The sequence below is a fragment of the Nyctereutes procyonoides genome, unplaced genomic scaffold, assembly GCF_905146905.1.
Source record: "Nyctereutes procyonoides isolate TBG_1078 unplaced genomic scaffold, NYPRO_anot_genome, whole genome shotgun sequence".
Classification (NCBI taxonomy): Eukaryota; Metazoa; Chordata; class Mammalia; order Carnivora; family Canidae; genus Nyctereutes; species Nyctereutes procyonoides.
Window position 1 is genome coordinate 46,263,855 of NW_026575125.1, and position 19,874 is coordinate 46,283,728.

A 19,874-nucleotide genomic window follows, 5' to 3' on the forward strand; every position below is an offset into this window, starting at 1 on the left:
AGCTTGATGCTGAGGATATGATGGGCAAAAAGACCACACATCCATCTTCTAGTTTAAATAATAACTAACATTTATGGAGCACTTACTATGAGCTGGACATTTTAAGCATTTTATATACTTTACTGTCTAATCTTTATAACAACACTATTATTCACTTCTTTTTACAGATGAAGAAATGGATGCACAGGGAGGTAAAGAGACTTGCCCAAAGTCACAGAGGCAGGAGGTGGCAGATCTGGGATTCAAACCTAGGCAGTCTGGATCCAGACATCTGAATCACTGAATTGTCCCAACAACACAGTGTGAGAAGAATTAGTTCTGTTTTGCAGCCGAGGAAAGAGATGCTCAGAACTCAAGTGGGCACATATTTGTTTTGTACCCTCTATGTAACAGAGACTATACTAGGAGACTTACATATATTTTTCTGCAACCTGAAAGAGTTCACAGGAATACAGGGTCCTAACTCTAGAGGACCCAAGTATGCAGAGACTGGTTTGCCTGCTTGCCAACTGAACCCAACAGCCCCTTGGAAAGAATTAAAGTGGTTGGCTGGATGGGGGTGGGATGTAATTCTCCGTCTCATCCAGGTCCCTAGATCTCTAGATGAGTGAGTGAAATTCCTGGTGGAGAGAAGGAAAGAGAATAGGAGGCTGGGTTTTTCCACCTCTTCCTCTTCTTCCTCTATCTACATCTTGCACACTACACACCATATTTAATATCCTACATCTTCCTGTATTCTCTAAGCAACTACCTCTCTTCCCAATAGTGCTGAGCCTGGACCTCCTCTAGCATTAGCATAGTGCAAGCTTGGTCAGCTGGTCCTCAAGATGTCTAGGTCCCACAGTCCACTGCTATCTTATCTCTGCTCACCTCATGGCTGCTCATGGCTCAGTCCATCCTTGGACTGGAAACACCTTGGTCTACAACTGTCCCGTTATCTATGGGAAATGGAATACTCCAGTTCTTTTTTTTAATATTTACAAGTTTTGTTTGCTTCTCCTTCGCCCTGCTTTTTCTTAAAATTTCAAAGTGAACATCACACAGCAGGCTGTCCCTGAGAGGCTGAATGTTTTCTCTCTCAAATTTCCAGAGCAGCGAAAGTGTCCATGTGTGCCAAGAAGGAACTGCGGGAGACAGGACATCCAGACTTTCCCAAATCAGACAGGTATAGACTTATTAGAAGAGGCTTGAGAAAAGGGAGGAGCAAAACTGACCAATGACATGAGACTGGTGTGTATCCAGCACCTGTCTCCTGAGAAATTATGCCAGGAATCATTACCTTATTTCACCTAAGCACTATCAGACAGGACCAATTTCCAAACTCTTCACAGAGTTCACCAAAATGAAACATTCTAGGCTAGCACTGAACAGTTAGTTCCAAACTAGCAATGTCAAACAAGAAGCATTTCAAATAAGCTCTGCATAAGAAAAAAAGTGCCTAGTCAAAAATCCCTCTAAGATGGTCTTTACCTAATCCTCATTCTTTCTGTCCTTTATCTCTCTCTTTCTTTCTCTAATTCTTTCTCTGTCTTTTCTGACATTATCCTTTTGTTGTTCTACAGCTATTTCATTCAGCTGCTTATCTAATCCAACTTTCAGGTTCGGATGGGGGTAGAAATGGGGGGGGGGGACTGTCCTTTGCTCTTCTACAAATTCTACTACCACCACCCTGAAGCCCATGGAAGCAAACCACACTTACAGCCCCTCCTCCGCTGTAGCCCGCTGCTGCCACTGCTGTGTGGAATCCAGATCTTCTGCAACCTGGTTTGGGTGAGCTCTTCCATCTCTTGAGACAGCTTAGGTGTTGCAGCAAATGACACCACTGTCCACAAGGTACTGGGCCTCACTTCCTGTCTTACTAGCTATCTCTTCTGTTAATGTGACCACAGCAGCAGGTGGACAGAGTTGGGTCAGGGAGGTGCACTGGGCTTCTGAGCTCTCTGGCAGCCTGTCTCCAGCCCCCTCTCCTCTTTCCTAGTCCTTGCCTGACTTGCCTGCCTCTGCGCCTGTACGTACCAGTGGGGGCTTGGGTACAGAGAAAGAGGTTGGGTAGAGGTCAGCAGAGGCCTCTGAACTCCAAGGACTGTGTACATAGGAGATAAGTTGGAGCCCAGCAAGGAAAGCAGCCAGCAAGACAGCCTAGGTCTGGCCAGTTACTTCCCTCCAATGAAGACAGGACTAGTAGAGTATGCAAATAAAAGACCAAAGATCATGTGCTTATATCCTGTGTGAGGTGGAAACGGTAAAGGTGATGGAGGCCGGTCTCAGTAGCTTTTACAGCTTTGAAATAAAATGATGAGCCTAAGTAGAATGTCAAGTTCTAACTCAGAAACAGAGATCTATATCAGAAATTCAAGGTTTTCAATATAAACAAACAAAATCCCTACTGAAAAATGCAATGTTTTGAGCTAGCAATCAAAAACCAGAACTAGAAGTAGAAGATTCATTGTCTCACTGTTTCTCCCCACCCACAAATGTTATTGCAACTGTTGTCTTCCCCTTAATTCAGCTGTCTTTCCTACCACAGGTCCTTTCCCACTTAAAATGTGCTGCTTGGGGGCACTCTTGGGAGAGATGGACACCATCTAATCATCTTTATGTTCTCCCCAGCCAAGGCTAAATAAATTAGAATAAACCTGACACCTTGGAAAGAGAAGTGAATGCAGCCATTTCTGGGGGGAGAGATGGTAAGTACTGCCCACATGGCTGCCAGCTGCCATTAGGAGTCCTAGGGAGAAAGGCATCATGATCTGATACAGAACCTGACTACAGTTCTTCATGCCAAGTGGAGGCTTAGGGTAAAGGCTGCAGCCGGCTGAGTGTGGGAAGCAGGGAGCAATGACCTCAAAGTAGGACAAGTCCATAGGCCAGAGTCATCTCACCCAGATGTGTCTACTTTACCTTCCCCCCTTCCCCTGGTTGTTTTGAGGCTTTTATGAGTAGAACTCATAACAACATAGCTTACCTGGAAGATGTCCAAGTATACTCTTACTTCATTCTTTTGCAACCTTCCCACCCCCTGAAGAGCCTCCAGTGATTGGCTACAAGGAAGCTCAACTTTCTTCCACTGAGCTGGGTTACACAGGAAGCTCTTGGGAATAGAAATCTCTAATCCCTTTCCTCCAATGCTCTTGGCTGTACTTTGCCTTTTAAGAAGTTCCCTAAAAGTTTATTTTCAGTATCCTAGTCTATACAAAGGTTAGATTTCCTCCAGTTGTGTATAAATCATTCCAAATCTTCAATACATTTCAGAGCCTGCCTATCTAAATGAATGTACTGATGCAGTGAGTCACAGTAGTTAAAAGCAATGGGCTGTGGAGCCATACCACCTGAGTGGAATCCCACCTCTTCCCTCTGCAACGAGATCTTGGGCAGAAGATTTAACTTTTCAGTGCCTCAGTCTTTTCATCTGATAAGAGTATCTATCTGCTCAGGGTTGTTGAAAACTCAACGTGTTAACACACATAAAGCAACCTGGGAAATATTCAAAATGCATTAGTTAACCCCTTTTGTGAAGTAAATGATCAATCACCTCTTCAGCTAATCTGAAACTTCTAATGTAATGCTGAGTATACAAGAAACAATAAAAGGAATTTATAACATATTACAAAGGGTTAACATTTATAATAAAGAACTCCTGCCAATCAATTAGAAAGATAAATTTACTTTTACTTTTTTGGTTTTGTGATACAGAAAAACCTAGAAATCATTACATCCAACCTTCTCTGGTAAGAAAATTGAAGCCTAGAGAGGGGAGGTATTTTCCTAAGGTCCTGTACCAAACAAGTGACCAAGTCCGGGGTAGAACACTGGGGACCTGATTTTTCCCAGTCCAAGGCTTGGAGCAACTTGGACTTTTTTTTTGTTGTTGTTATTAATTGATCAATTTAGTTTGATTTAAGAATGTGGTCTTTCAGATGATCTCAGAACATTTAGAGTCTCAGAACTAGACCTTGGAAGAGATACAACTCTCTTAATCCTAATAAGTCTTCTAATAAGTATTACTCTGCTAATAATTATTTTTTCCTCAGCATTGGCTTTCCTTGCTACTGAGTTGTTTTTTTTCTTTTTCTGACAATGCAATATTGCATATACTGTATTTTGTATTACTTTTTAATTGAAGTATAATTAACATACAGTGTTACATTACTTTACAGAATAATTTAATAATTCTATACATTTCTTAGTGGTCATCTAGATAAGCGTACTACTCTTAATCCCCTCTATCTGTTCTACCCCTCCCATCTACCCAGTTTGTTCTCTGTACTTAAGTGTGTTTTTTTTTTTTGGTATTTTTTAAAATTTATTTACGATAGTCATACAGAGAGAGAAAGAGGCAGAGACACAGGCAGAGGGAGAAGCAGGCTCCATGCACCGGGAGCCTGACGTGGGATTAGATCCCAGGTCTCCAGGATCGCGCCCTGGGCCAAAGGCAGGCGCCAAACCGCTGCGCCACCCAGGGATCCCCCTTTTTGGTGTTTTTTCTTTGTTTGTTTGCTTCTTAAATTCCACAAATAAGCGAAATCATATGGTATTTGTCTGACTGACTCATTTCACTTATCGTAATACTCTCTAGCTCCATCCATGTCATTGAAAATGGCAAGATCTCATTCTTTTTTATGCCTGAATAGTATTTCATTGTGTGTATATGTATATATATGTATGTGTGCATATATATGTATATGTATATATTTTTGTGTGTGTATATATGTATATCCTATCTTCTTTACCATTCATCTATTGATGGACATTTTGGCTGCTTTCATATCTTAGCTATTATAAATAAGGCTACAATAAGCATAGGGGTGCATATATCTTTTTGAGTTAGTGTTTCCATTTTCTTTGGGTAAATACTCAGTAGTGGAATTGCTGGATTGTATGGTATTTCTATTTTTAGTTTTTTGAGGAACTTCCATACTGTTTTCCACAGAGGTTCCCTCAATTTGCATTTCCACCAACAGTATATGAAGGTTCCTTTGTTCCCACACCCTTGCCAACACTTGTTATTTCTTTTGTTTTTTTATTTTAGCCATTCTGACAGATGTAAAGTAATAACTCTTTTTTATTTGCAATGTTAATAATCTTAATAATAACTTTTTACATGTATGTTTTCCATTGTCCACAAAACAACAACATATTCCATATCCTAGTTGCTCCTTACATTCTCACTAGTTTCATAGGGAAACTAAGGTCTAGGGAGATGGGAAAAAGCTTGTCCAAGGTAATTGAGCTGGTTACGTGAACCCCCTTCTCTGTTTACAGTTTTGTCCTCATGACTCTTCCAAGAGGCAGAAAGATAATTTTAGCAGCAGGAAATCTGAGATAGGAGGCTAGCAGGCTATTGGCAAGGTCTGAGAGGGTAAACCTAGGGTCCAGGCTTGAAAACCCAAGTTAAAATTGCCTGGAACTGGAACTAGCTAGCTGGTTTTTGTTGTTGTTGTCATATTTTTTTTTATCTGGCTTTTGTGGTGTATGTGTTGTTTGTCTGGGTTTTTTGTTTGTTTACCTGTTATCAATTTTGATCCTAGAAGCAGGAGAACTAAACAAGATTTATGGAAAGGTCTCAGGATGGCTGTTCTAAATCAAGCCCCAACCTACTTCTCTAAGCCATGTCTCTCTTTCTAAGCCCATGCTTAACTTGCGCTTGCTGATTCACTGAGTCCCCAAACATAACGTATACTTTTTTTTTTTAAACCTCTGGGCTTTTGCTCCACCTGAAATGCCTTCTCTTTCCTTCCATTCTCAGTGAAATCTAACTCAATCTTCAAGAACTGGCTCAATGTTGCCTCCTCTGGGAAGCTTTCCCTGTAATCTGGGATAGGCATTATCTTTGGTTCTCATATTATCTGTATGTTTCCATTTATCTGAGCAAGTATCCACTAGCTTTTACTGGTGTACTTCCCTACTAGACTATGAATTCCTTGAGGATGGGAACTAGACCTCAGTTACCTGCGATCAGTGTTTCCAGTATTCAGCTCAGGTTCTGGCAAGGAGGAAACACTTGCTCAATGAGTATCTCTCTGCCCTAGATGAGATGAACGTATAGACAATCACTATTTGGAAAAGTAAATGTCATAACTGAGATCTGTACAGGGAACTGGGTGGGCAAACTAACTAGGTCTGAAAGTAGAAGGTGGTATCTAGAAAGATTTTTTAACCTTGAATGAGGGAGAATAGAATGAGCAAAAGAATGAAGTCCACCCCACCTGAAAAAGTCCAATCAACTGGTTGCAGAAAAAGAGTTCACTCAGTATCAGTGACTCACTCAAGACCAAGATCTGAACCGCAAATTCTAAACTGGGTTAACTCTATGGAGAAAAGCACACCGTGTGACTTCCTGAGATTCACAGGTCCTGATCATCCTCCCAAAGTATAGGGTATGTGGGAGAATCCCACTAAAAGCACTATTAAGCACATACTGATGGGTTGCAAAATCACAAATGGAGTATCTCTATTAGTAATTCTTGGGAGTATGTGGGTATAAATGCATTTGTAGGGGGTAAGGGTGTACAGGGGAGATTGGCCACATACTTATAATTTAGGTGCTGATGTATTAGGCTTTCTGTGGCAACCACCTAGGTACCACTTCATTGTTAGTCACTGTTCTGGCCCACTATCCCCCCACCACATTCAGCCTCACACCTGGAGCCCAAGGATTACTGTATCCCAGTCCCAGGAGTGGCTCTCTACAGACCATAGTCACTCAGAGAGAAGAGCAGCTGGAGGCCTGTGGGTGGTATTGCCTGTGGAGGCTACAGAAAAAAGCAGGATCACTAATCTCAGACAGAGCATGGAAGTTCTGAAACATCTCCAGAAATTTGGTTCCTGTTCTCCTACTCCTCTTCACCTTGAGATAGCCCTCTGAAGGACGTAGGCCAGGGATTTCAATTTCCATTTTAGTAAGAAGGTTATTGAAGCTCTGAGAAGGTTGAAAAGCTTGTTCAAAGTGCCACAGAAAACCAGACCCACTGTATATACTATTGGGGGAGGTAAGAGATATAATCCCTACTATCCAGTTCACTCAAAACTGGAATAGACCAAGAGAGACTTCTAAAGGTGCTAGAGAACTGCCCTTTTGGTTAGTGTCCCACAAAGACAGGTGGCGATGGATGACAGAGAGATAGATATAGATATCATCTTTTCCCCAACTCTTTCATACCCTTTAATGCACACTTCAAGTAACCCCTATACAAAGAAAACTTTCCAGAAACCTAAAGAATGGATTTGGAATTGTGTATCCCTATCTATTTTTCCTTCTGTCTCACCTACCTGTTCTCCTAGAGGTTTTCTCTTCCATCACTAATTATCCGACACACAGCTTTCTTGCATTTAGACCTTCAAAGCAGGTACCTGGGTGGCGGTAAGAGGGAGTCTCGAGGCGTTGGTTGGTTCCTTGAAAACACTGTGGAAGTACCCTTAATAAGAGGGGCATGTGTGTGCTCTGTTGAAATATCAGCTGTGTTAGTTGTCAAAGAAGTTCCTGAGCCACCGGAGCCTTTTCTCTTCAGGCCAACCATGTGTTCACCTTGCCCCAAAGGTCAGAACTAATATTAACAAGCAACTGCAGAATGGGGAAATTAAAACCAGCAATGTAGACAGGCAAGATCTGGATTTCCTAGGGGCTGAGTTTCAGATTGGTCTTTAGTGTAAATGGGCATGATCTCTTACTGGACAGTGATTTGGCAATATGAAGCAAGAGCAATAAAAATGTTAATTTCCTTTGTCCTAGTTATCCTTCTCCTGGGACTCAGTCCTGAGCCAATAACCACCAAAGCATGAAAAAGCTCAAAGCACCAAAATTCTTATTTTAATTGCAGAGCTATTTATCCTGATGACAACAACTGGAAGGTAACCTTTAAGTCCTCTAGGAGGAAAAGCAGCTATTTGGGCCTTTTCTGCAGACATTGAGGATGATGGCTCTAATAAGGTTATGGTATTCTGGGGGGGGAAATTATGCTGCAGCTTAGGGTGAGGAACCTAAGAATGCGAAGTCATGCTTTTCCTTGGACATTGGGCATGTCTATCATTTCTATTTTTGTGTTCTCAAAAACAAGTCACTAATCTTTTGCTTTTGCATTTGCTCCGTGTTTGTTTATTCAATTAGGAAATATTTATTGACTCCTAAATATGCTGTGCCCTAGATTAGAGGATGGGGCTAATAAGATGAATCAGACATGGTCTTTGCTCACAAGTTGCTGGCAGTTGTGTGACAAAAACAGCAATCAATGGTATCTGTGCATTGCGATAAGTGCTGTGACAGAATGGACCACAGGGTGCTGTGGGGGCCCAGAGAAAAGACCTAACTGGGGAAGTGTGTGGGTGTTAGGAAAAACTTATCCAAGAAAGTATTCCTTGAGCTGATTAAGATAGGCTTTGAATCCTGGCTCTACCACTTCTGTGAGACTGGGGTGAACTCACTCATTCTGTCATACTTAGCCTTAATACCCCATACGGGGTTATCCAGAGAATCAAACAAATAATGCATGTGGAAGAGCCATGGGGTACATTGGGAGACAGTGCTGCTCTGGATCTTGGGTAGCCCACTTCAATTCCCTGGGCTCAACTTTACTTATCTGAGAAATGGAGCCAGGAAAAAATATGTGTTGGGGACTTAAGAATGTTATAAAGCCCAAGACAAATAATGGCTAGAGGGTGGGCTTGAGACAGGTTCCTCTCTTCCCCTTCCCTTATAAATCTACACTAGAGCATTTCTTTTGTTTTTTTTTTTAATATTTTATTTATTTATTCATGAGTGACACACACACACGCAGAGGCAGAGACACAGGCAGAGGGAGAAGCAGGCTCCATGCACCGGGAGCCCGATGTGGGACTCGATTCCGGGTCTCCAGGATCGCGCCCTGGGCCAAAGGCAGGCGCCAAACCGCTGCGCCACCCAGGGATCCCTCTAGAGCATTTCTTACTGCTCCCTATAGCGGCGCGGTTCCCTTCGAGCCTCCCTTCCTCCACCCAAGCACAGTTACAGCAGTAACCCAGAACGACAGAGGCGCACTTGGAGGTAAGGTCAGTCTCACTGGGAGCGGGGCTTCGGTTACCGCGCGGTTTCGTTCTGCTGCTTAAAAGGTGGCGAAATCCGATCTGTAAGTAATTGGAAGCACCAAGGGGACTTTAGAGCGGCTCGGAAACGCAGTCAGACTGCGGTGTGCGGACCGAGTGCTGAAGGAGGAGAAGGAGCCTAACTGGAGGACTTCCTCTTGCCATTCATTCCTCCTAGGCATTTGCACCACCCCCATCAACTTCCGCTCCTCCCGCCAAATGAGAACTGAGAGGCTCGAAGTCCCGCCTCACCTTCGTCGACGTTTTTCGTGGCGCGCAGGAAAACGCTTGGGCCAATGCGCGCGGAAGGCGGGATCTGGTTGGGTCGGGGGCGCCTAGCTGTTCTGTGTCCCCTACATTGGGCGCGAACTGTGAGGCTTTGCAGTTGGCCTTCAAGATGTTGCGTGTGGTGAGCTGGAACATCAATGGGATCAGGAGCCCCCTGCAAGGGATGGTATATGAGGAGCCCAGCAACTGTGCCGCCATGGCCATGGGGCGCATTTTGGACAAGCTGGATGCCGACATCGTCTGCCTTCAGGAGACCAAAGTGACCAGTGAGCGCTCAAAAATCCAAGATCCCTACCATACTTTACCATTTCCACTAAATTTTTCCCCAACTTAATCTCATTTTACTTTACTATTTCTCTATCCGTAGAGTCCTCCTGTTAGACCTAGTTCAGAATCCTGACCCCTTTCTCTTAAACCCCTTTTTCTCACTCCAGTCTGATGTCTTAATTCCTACTTCTCCTGTCCTCAGCACAATCTTAATTCCCTCATCCGTTCAATCTTCGTCCTCGTTCGGATCCTCTACATCCCACTCATTCTCCTGCCCCAGCTCAGTACCCCAAATTTCTTCCTCATGCATTATCCAGCTCCAGCTCCCAAGTTAAATCCTCCAATTCCCCTCCCCCGCCCCCCAGCTCATATCCTTTAATTTCCACCCCATCTTTGTCCCCAGCTCAGACTCCCTAATTTCTTCCCTTTTACCGCTCCCTCTCTCAATCCTCAGTTCTCCCCTCAGATCCCTTAGAGCTCTACCCCCATTTCTCCTTCCCAGCCTCAGAACCTCTTACTTCTATCTCATGTCCTATGCCAAGGTTAGATTCCCTATTTCCCTCTCTCTCCCACCCGAGCTCAACACTCCCCTCCCCCCATTCCTTCCTGCTCCCTTGCACTGGACCCTGAGACCCACTAACAACTTTTTCCTCCATCCCCAGTTCAGATCCTCTAATTGCTTCTCTCTCCAACCTCATATCCCCAGCTCAGATTCCCAGTTCCCTCTCTCATATTTCCATTTCGCACCTCCAGCTCCTCTATTCACCTAATCACTAGCTTCCTCCCACCTAATTCTCCTCTCCTTCTATAGCTTTCTTATTCTGATATCAATTCCCTCTCTAGGCTCTGATGTGTGCAAGGAATTGCCCTACAATGTTAATTCCAGACCTTTGTTTCCTAGGCTCTACTTTTATCTCTGACACAATCTTACATCTGTTTTTTGCAGGAGACGTGCTCACAGAGCCACTGGCTATCATTGAGGGCTATAACTCCTATTTCAGCTTCAGCCGCAACCGCAGTGGCTATTCTGGTAAATGGGGCTTTCTGGGAATGTTAAATTAGTGATGGAGGCAGGTCGGGGGGTGAAAAAGTTTCCAATATTTGATGAGAAAATAATAAGAAACTCAGTCTTTTAAAAGCTACTTTTAATACTTTGGGGTGAGCCCCACAGGAATAAAAAACTCTGGGAAGGGATCCCTGGGTGGCCCAGGGCGCGATCCTGGAGACCCGGGATTGAATCCCACGTCGGGCTCCCAGTGCATGGAGCCTGCTTCTCCCTCTGCCTATGTCTCTGCCTCTCTCTCTCTCTCTCTCTCTCTGACTATCATAAAAAAAAACTCTGGGAAGGGGGTAACCCCTTTACCCACAGGATGGCCTAGGGGAAGAGAGGCTAAGGGAAGGAAAAAAAGCACAGGAGGGATCCGCTGCAGAAACAGGACAAAAATGAATGCTAATGGTGCTAGGACCTATGAGCACTACAGGAGAAAATGAGAGCATGTTGGGACTGGCTTCAGGCACACAGGGGAGACCAAGAAGGTTGGACATGTAGCCACAGAGCTACTTGGGTTCCTCCTTCTTCTCATTTGCCTTTTTTTGCTTTTCCTGAATGGTCTCTGAGGCCCTCTGTTTGCAGGTGGCAGCAGAAAGCCCATTATCTCAGTACTTTCCCTTAACCTAGTAGCTCTGCTTTTTCATATTCTTCTGGTGGATGAGCTAACTCTGGTTACCCTGGGTCATGGTGAGGGCAGCAGATCTGGCCTACCTCCCTTGCATCCCCTCATTCTGTCCCATGTTGCAGGCGCCACAGGCTTTTAGTCCACAGAGCTAAAGTCACATAAAGTTACATGAAGGATAGTTTTTATGTGTAAAATTATCCTATTTGACTTTGGAAGCACAGTCATGTGGTGGTTTATTGTATGAACTTAGGACTGCCAGGGTTTGAGTCCTACCTCACTTCCTAGCTGTGTATCCTTTGACAAGTTACTTAACCTCTTTGTGCTTCAGGTTTCTCAGCTGAGAAATGGAAATAATGCCTATGTCCTAGGGCTACTACAGGCATACCTTGTTTTGTATATATACATAATACATATGTATGTATATATACATTTATAAATAAACATATATAAGTAAATACAAGATAAGCAACAAATATATGAATTTACATATCTATATATTTTCATATATACATACATATATAAAGCACTTCACTATATTGTGTTTTTTTTGAAGTTCGATTTATTTTTTTAAAAAATATAATTAACATACAGTAGTATATTAATTTCAGGTGTATAATATAAAGATTCAACAATTCTATATATTTCTCAGTGTGCATCAAGAGAAGTATATTCTTAAACCTGTTTATCTGTTTCACCCATCCCCCTACCCACCTCCCCTCTATACTTAAGAGTTTAAGTACCACTTTTTTTTTCATTTTTTTTATTGGAGTTCAATTTGCCAACATATAGCATAACACCCAATGCTCATCCTGCCAAGTGCCCTCCTCAATGCCTGTCACCCAGTCACCCCAACCCCCCGCCCACCTCCCTTTCCACTACCCCTTGTTAGTTTCCCAGAGTTAGGTGTCTCTCATGTTTTGTCACCCTCACTGATATTTTCACTTATTTTCTCACTTTATTGTGTTTTGAAGATACTACATATTTTATAAATTGAAGGCTTTTTTTTTAATTTTATTTTTATTTTATGATAGTCACAGAGAGAGAGAGAGGCAGAGACACAGGCAGAGGGAGAAGCAGGCTCCATGCACCGGGAGCCTGATATGGGATTCGATCCCGGGTCTCCAGGATCGCGCCCTGGGCCAAAGGCAGGCGCCAAACCGCTGCGCCACCCAGGGATCCCAATTGAAGGCTTTTTTAAGATTTTATTTATTTATTCATGACAGACACAGAGAGAGAGGCAAAGACACAGGCAGAGGGAGAAGCAGGCTCCATGCAGGGAGCCCGATGTGGGAGTTGATCCCAGGTCTCCAGGATCACACCCCGGGCTGAAGGCGGTGCTAAACCGCTGGGCCACCGGGGCTGCCCTAAATTGAAGGTTTTATGGCAACCCTGTATTACAAGTCTCCTGGCACCAGTTTTTCTAGCAACATTTGCTTACTTCATGTCTCTTTTTCACTTTTTGGTAATTCTTAAATATTTCAAACTTTTTTATTATGTGTAGTTTTTTTGTTTTTATTATTTTTTAAAGATACATACTTTATTTTTTTAAAGATTTTCTTTATTTATTTGAGAGAGAGAGAGTGAGTGAGAGAGAGAGAGCATGAGCTGGGAGAGGAGCAGAGGGAGTGGGAGAAACAGGCCCCCACTGAGCCGGAGCCCCCTGTGGGGCTCCATGTGGGGCTTGATCCTGGTACTCTGGGATCATGACCTGAGCCGAAAGCAGACACCCAACTGACCACCCAGGCGCCCCTTAATATTTGTTGTATGGTGATCTGTGATCAGTGCTTGCAACTTGCTAAAAGCTCAGATGACAGCATTTTTTAGCAGTACTTTTTAATTAAGGAATATACATTGTTTTTTTTTAGACATAATGTTAGCACACATTTAATAGACTATAATATTGTAACCATATAACTCTTATGTGTACTGGGAAACCAAGAAATTCATTTGACTTTATTGCAATATTTGCTTTATTGTGGTAGTCTGTAACTGAACTTGCAATATATTGTGGTGTTCCTGTACAAAGATTAAACAAATTAGTCTATGTGATAATAATAATGGCTAATAATTTTTGAACACTTACCATGTATCCATATAAAATATTTAGACCATTAGCTATTGTTCTGTGGCTTTTTTAGATGAAGGAACTGAGACTCTCAGAATTGCCTCAGGCTTTCAGGAGCCATCCATGGCCCTTAAGTTGGAAGAGTTGTCAGTATAACCACATTACATGAAGTTGACTCAGGTGACCCATTTGGGGGCAACAAGCAATACGATAGGCTGTTGGCTTCTAGGCCCTCTCAGAGTATCCTGTCTATCTCCAGGTGTAGCTACCTTCTGTAAGGACAGCGCTACTCCCATGGCTGCTGAAGAAGGCCTGAGTGGCCTACTTGCCACTCATAATGGGGACGTGGGTTGCTATGGAAACATGGATGAATTCACCCAAGAGGAGCTTCGGGCTTTGGATAGTGAGGGCCGGGCCCTCCTGACACAGCATAAGATCCGGTAATAGCCCACATCCCTTTGCACTGAGCACTGCTGGTTCTACTCTTAGTGTAGTGACTCTGAGGCTCACCTTGTATACTTATATTCATCATGGAAAACATCCCAGATTTGCCTTTCTTGGACTACAGTTCTGACTGGGCTACTCATTGTGTGACCTTGGGCAAATCATATTCGCCTCTGGGCTTTGAGTTTCCTATCTCTACAGTGGGGAACTGGCTGGGAGGTATAGCTCCCTTATTACCACAGGCACCTCAAAGGCAACTTAGCAACTCATCGCCCCAAGTTGCTCTCTTTCTGAGTATCCTGTCATTGTGAATGGCAGCACCGTCACCTGGTTTACCTGGGTGTTATCCTAGATGCCCCTCTCCCTGTTTTACCTGTAGTCTGTCCCCAAGTCCTGTGCATGCCAGCATGTTCATGTCTTTCTGTCCCCTTCACATCCATCCCACAGGTAACCATTAAGTGGAAGCCACATGATGTGGAGAGGGGAGGTTTGGAAATGACCTTTTCTTGTGTGTGTGTGTGGGGGGGGTGTCTCTTCTCCCCAGGACATGGGAAGGGAAGCAGAAGACCTTGACCCTAATCAACGTGTACTGCCCCCATGCGGATGCTGGGAAACCTGAGCGGCTGACCTTTAAAATGCGCTTCTATCGCTTGCTGCAGATCCGAGCAGAAGCCCTCCTGGCAGCTGGCAGGTATTGTAAACCTAAGTGGTACTTGAGGTTCTAGGTCCCCAGCCCATTTAGGTATCAAGCTCCATTGAAAGGGATGTGGGATCTTTGTCTTTTGAGTTCCTTTACAGCCTAGTTGGAGACACCAGCATACCTCCCAGAATGGGCTCTGCTCTCTATGAGCTGTGAGGATCAGGTAAAGTGGTACAAATATGGGTTTTGTACTTAGATACCTTTAAGCACCTATCCTGGCCCTTTTATTCACTATGAGTCCTGAGGCTAGTTCTGCTTTTATTTTCTCAAGTGAGTATATGAATCCCTACCTCACAGAATAGTTTTAAGGATGAAATGAGATGAAGAAGGTAAAGTGTCTAGGAGCAAATGAAAAGTCTTGTCCCAAGAAAGGACAGGAAAGTGAGGGTGGGTTAGAGTAATCAAGGGATGCTTCCTAAAAGAAGTGGTACCTGAGCTCAACTTTTAAGGACCAGAAAGATGCCATTAGGTAGAGATCAGTGAGATAATCATGTCAGATAGGGAATGATCTCATCTCTGGAGATCAGAATTGGGTTGGTCAGGCATAAAAGGTAGCAAGGTTATGGTAAGATTGGAGAGGTAGCCTGCTATGCATTGCTGTGGACTCCTACCTTGGACTCCCTGTGTGAAAAGGTGCCTTTCTGAGCTCTTGGGCCCAGAAGAAAGTAGATGGGCCAGGACTATTGGTTCCCTGTCTTGAATGTCTAGTTGATAATCTCATGTCATGTTTTTTAGCCATGTGATCATTCTGGGTGACCTGAATACAGCCCACTGCCCCATTGACCACTGGGACGCAGTCAACCTGGTAAGGCTCTTCAAGGCCCCGTTCCTCACTTCTGACCGTGGTTCTGTTTAGGCAGCCAGCCAAAGCTGGATTTGGGGCTCAAGGGTAGCTTCCTTCATGGAAAAGGAGAGCTTAGTTTGAAATACAATTCTCAAAGCACTGAGGATTGTTGGATTGTTCATTCAGGAGACATTATTGATCTTGTCCTTGGCATTGTCCTGAGCTATGTCCTGAGGACTCAGTTGCCAGTCAGTTCTGGCTCTTGGCCCCTCAGAGGTTTAAGCATAGTGGGGGATATGACCAGCCATTTACAAAAAGATGTCTTCAGGGCTGAGATGGTAGGCCAGGAGTCTAGAGGAGCCTGGAGAAATGAAATCCCTGGGCTAGTCTGGACATTAGGAGGTATCTGAAAATGGTCAAATATTAAAAACAGAGCTTTAGGGGTAGGGGAAGCAAAGCATTCTAGCTTGAGCAAAGGCTACAAGGTGAGAATTTGCCTGGTATGCATGGTGAACTGCAAGTCCCATTCTTGTTAGAGGTTGACATGGGAAGGGGGGTTAGAGGCAGGAGATGGGGCTGGAGGGTCCTTTGGGGACCAGATTTCAAGGTCCTTGAACTCCATATTATCTTGATCCTTTCCCTCATACAGTGTTTCCTGCTCATGAACTTTCAGTATCTCCCTGTTAGCTCTGCAATGCAAAGAAAACATCTAGGCCTGGCATTGAAGGCTCTTTCTGGTCTGTTCCCAGTCTTCATTTCCATCCTCAGTCCCCCTACACGTTCCGTCCACACCAGGGAGATCTTCTTCTCTCAGTCCATTGTAAAAGTTATTTTCATTTTGACTTTTCTCACTGTACCCTCTGTTTTTTTTTATTGTATGAACCTTTCATCTCTGAGTCTCTTTAGGCCAATGGTTCTCATTCCCTGACAGCACATTAGAACAAGGAACTTTTACAAGAACATTAATACTGGGTGCCACCCCAGACCAATTAAATCAGGATCTCTTGGGTGTGGGGCCAGGGTAGCAGTATGTTTTACAAGGTCCCAGGCTGATTTTGTTGTACAGTCAGGCTTGAGAACCACTTTCCTAGAGTCTACAAGCCAGCTCTCAGCTTGCCTCATGAAGGGAGTGATCAATAACTTATGCTGGCATAGTCCATCTCAGCATTGGACTTGGCTCAAAGAAGGGCCTGTAGGAAGAGTCTTCGATTGGTATGCAGAAGAGTCACATAAACCGATGTGGCTCCCAGCTGGGAAGAAGAACAGAAATGAGATAATGAAAGAATGTTGGTATTGGTGGTATGGTGGGGAAGCGAGTGTACATTACAAAATGTAAACTTCAGTCTCTTCATACCTTATTTCTCATCAGGTATATACTCAGTCTGTTCTTTCTGCTTCCTGCAATAGTGTCATATAACTTTATGCCTTTTTTTTCTTAGTTCAAAACTCTAGATCTCTCAAGTGCACCTTTTACATTTTTCCTTCCAAGAAAAGAGAATAGTACCAGGTCACATGACAAACACAGTCTTTCCAAAATAGAATATGAGAACTTCCCAAAAGACTGGGTCTTCTAGTCTTCTTCTCCCTAAATGGCACCATCATCTCCTTGGCTACTCCAACCGGAAGCCTGGGAATTGATGTTAGTAGTTTCCTTACTCTCTAACCCCACATCCCACATTTAGCTGATCAGTGAGTGCTGCTGACTTTAGTTTCAAACCATTTCTTAATTTCATTTTTCTTTGTCTCCTCTGGCTCTACCCTGGTCTAAGTGATTATCATCTCTTGCTTGCACTATGATAGTTATCTCCTGCCAGTCTCCTAGTCCCCAGTCTGGTCTCCCTTTGTCTTTTGGGTGCACTGCTTCCTTTCTCCACAGGTCCATTACAGAGGCTGCTCTCTCAATTTATAACATCCTCTGTCTGGGTTGTTCTGCTCAGCCTTCACTTTTCAGCTCTAGATCACTTCCTCAAAGGAAGCCTCATTGGTCACTTGGACAAGCTCAGGTTCCCACCTTGTTTCTAGTATCATGCCTGGCACATAATCAGTGTTCTTTGAACATTTTTTCATTGAATGAGTGGGTGGGCAGGTGGATTGGATGGATGGATGAATTGGGAATCAGAGCCAAAGGAAATATTTAATAGGCATGGAATTCTGGAGCTCCTCAGCTGAGGAGTTTGGGGCAGGGGAGGCAACAGTCTGTGAGGCCCTTGATACACATTTAATAAGCCAAACAGTTCCAGAAGGTTTAAATGAAAAAGTAACAGTTTTCTTAACTTCTAACCCCATCCCTACTTCCTAGACGTAACCACTTTTGACTTCCTGCTCTCCAGCCTTTTGGTGAGCAAATCTGAGAATTGCTTTTATTAAGCAAATGACAAGCTTTCAGATTTGGCATTTAATCCCAGCTGTGCCAGTTCTGGACCCTGAGTAGTAGTCTTTTGGGGACCAATCACATTTTTTTTTTTGTCTGAAAAATGAAGCAGTTAGTCTAAGTCTCTTCCAGGTCTAGGCATCTAGTTTTGCCTCTCTGTTCATTCTCCTCCCCCTTCCCCAGGAATGCTTTGAAGAGGACCCAGGGCGCAAGTGGATGGACGGCTTGCTCAGTAACCTGGGATGCCAGGCTGGGTCCCATGTCCGGCCCTTCATTGATAGCTACCGCTGCTTCCAGCCAAAGCAGGAGGGGGCATTCACCTGCTGGTCAGCAGTCAGTGGTGCCCGCCACCTGAATTATGGCTCCCGGCTTGATTATGTGCTGGGGGACAGGACCCTGGTAATTGACACCTTCCAGGACTCCTTCCTGCTGCCTGAGGTGATGGGCTCTGATCATTGCCCTGTGGGTGCAGTCTTGAGTGTGTCCTCTGTGCCAGCAAAACAGTGCCCACCTCTGTGCACTCGCTTCCTCCCTGAGTTTGCAGGCACCCAGCTCAAGATCCTTCGCTTCCTAGTTCATCACAAACAAGATCCTGTGTTCAAGCAATCAGTGCTGCGACTCGGCAAACAAACCCAGGTACAGATGCACCAAAACAAAGCCCGTGTGCGCTCAACCAGGCTTCGGCCAAATCAAACTGGCTCTAGCAGAGGCCAAAAAAGCCTGACAAGCTACTTCCAGCCATCCTCTAATCGTCCCCAAGCTTCTCCTAACTTGGAGCTTCCTAGTATGGGTGCCCTCATGACCCCAAAGACTCCAGAAGAGGAGGTAATGGCCAAAGTGGTGGAAGGGCAAGTCGGTGCTTCAGAGGCCAAGAATGAGAAGGAGATACAGACCTCTTTTTGGAAGTCTTTGCTTGGGGGGCCCTTGCCCATGCCCCTCTGTGCGGGCCACAGGGAACCATGTGTGATGCGAACTGTGAAGAAGCCGGGACCCAATCTGGGCCGCCACTTCTATATGTGTGCTAGGCCCCGGGGTCCTCCCACTGACCCTTCCTCCCGCTGTAACTTCTTCCTCTGGAGCAGGCCCAGCTAAACCAACCCAGGCCTAGGGATGTCTGGCATCATCAGCCCTGTATGTAATTTGAGGCCAGCTCCATCCTAAGCTGCCTATTCTTCCTTCCCCAAAGACACCTCTTCCTCTTTACTTCCTGAAGAACCCTTCCCTTTCCTTTCTCTCTTCCTCCTTTAAGGCCTCTCTTTCTCTTCTTCCTGCCTAGTTCCTACTCATTGGTGAGCTTCTTGTTCCTTAATGCTGTGACCCAGCTCTCCACTCCACTTCCCACCTTCCTGTCAGAAGTGCACAGGAACCAATTGTCCCAGGAAGTTGATTTTATACCCCTTTCTTGTTGAGAAATATATCTGTGCCTAAACAAAGTCTGTGTTTTTGTTTTAGCACACTATGTCATGTAGACATTTTGGATGTGCTTTATGAAGTTGAATCAGAGACATTATCTCAACACGGGTTGCCAGCTGCCTATAGCCTGATGATACAACTCCTAGGAAGGGGAGAGGAAGGAGTGGTACTCACCGTAAAGGTGCTCTGTTGAGTTGTAGGGATTCCTGCACTACTAAGGTTGGATCAGCAAGGGAGGTGAGTGTGGTATGTTAGAAAGCTCAGGTGGTTTGAATAGCTTTCAACCAGTGCTTCCCAACTGCCGTGTCCCACAACTGCCACAAAATGGATTATAGGATGGAAAGAAATGGCCCTAGAATTGCCAGGCAGAGCATGAATGTCAGGAGAGAGTGCCTCCTAGGCAAGTAGTATCATTAGTTCATGCAGGTGTGCTATGCAAATGTTTTCTGTGTGCTATGATCTGGAAAGATTGGGAGTGTTGCCTTGAAAAAGTTGTTTGGTATAGCCAAGTCTCTTTCCCACCTTGGAAAATAGAGCTGGTAGATCCTGTTCTATAAAGTACCGTGGAGAGGAGAGGATAACAGATTGAGGACATCCATTCTGTCTGCTAGAAAATATCTCCAAAGTTTGAGGAACTCTTCTCTTCCAAGCAGTTCATTTAGGGGTGATTCCATCTCCTGGCTTCGGGGGCTACATGGGCCTAGGTTTTCCAGGTCTACCAGTAAAGAGTCAATCCCTGGATTTTTGTTGAAACCATGGGAAAAATCCATTTCAAATAAACCTGCTGAGTGTCCCAACTCTGTATGCTACTC

General features: G+C 44.4%; 2 protein-coding genes and 1 pseudogene across 6 annotated transcripts in view; 1 reads left to right on the plus strand and 2 right to left on the minus strand.

The window, feature by feature from the left end:
- The window catches only part of PFKFB1 (6-phosphofructo-2-kinase/fructose-2,6-biphosphatase 1), a 72,852-nt gene extending 65,432 nt beyond the window's left edge, over positions 1 to 7,420 (minus strand). For 3 of the 5 annotated variants that reach the window (XM_055337959.1, XM_055337963.1, XM_055337964.1), the window contains exon 1: positions 871 to 890. In XM_055337959.1, coding sequence (XP_055193934.1) covers positions 871 to 875 — 5 coding nt within the window. In that variant the 5' untranslated portion in view covers positions 876 to 890. Of the gene's footprint in view, positions 1 to 870; positions 891 to 1,699; positions 2,066 to 7,269 lie in introns of those variants that run through there. The other 2 variants (XM_055337962.1, XM_055337961.1) reach the window with 2 other exon arrangements.
- Positions 7,421 to 9,246: 1,826 nt separating this feature from the next.
- Positions 9,247 to 19,864, plus strand: APEX2 (apurinic/apyrimidinic endodeoxyribonuclease 2). Its single transcript, XM_055338884.1, has 6 exons — positions 9,247 to 9,608; positions 10,556 to 10,639; positions 13,610 to 13,790; positions 14,339 to 14,485; positions 15,230 to 15,299; positions 17,833 to 19,864. Exons 1-6 carry the CDS (start codon positions 9,452 to 9,454, stop codon positions 18,739 to 18,741), a joined length of 1,548 nt encoding a protein of 515 aa, XP_055194859.1. The 5' UTR covers positions 9,247 to 9,451; the 3' UTR covers positions 18,742 to 19,864.
- Positions 10,944 to 11,346, minus strand: LOC129518687 (small EDRK-rich factor 2-like; annotated as a pseudogene).
- Positions 19,865 to 19,874: the final 10 nt, after the last annotated feature.

Excerpts from the sequence above, each read along its gene's own strand:
- APEX2 (XM_055338884.1), top strand. The coding sequence starts at position 9,452 with ATGTTGCGTGTGGTGAGCTGGAACATCAATGGGATCAGGAGCCCCCTG. Across the intron at positions 14,486-15,229 it reads GCCCTCCTGGCAGCTGGCAG|CCATGTGATCATTCTGGGTG; the intron begins GTATTGTAAACC and ends CATGTTTTTTAG. Across the intron at positions 15,300-17,832 it reads ACTGGGACGCAGTCAACCTG|GAATGCTTTGAAGAGGACCC; the intron begins GTAAGGCTCTTC and ends CCCCTTCCCCAG.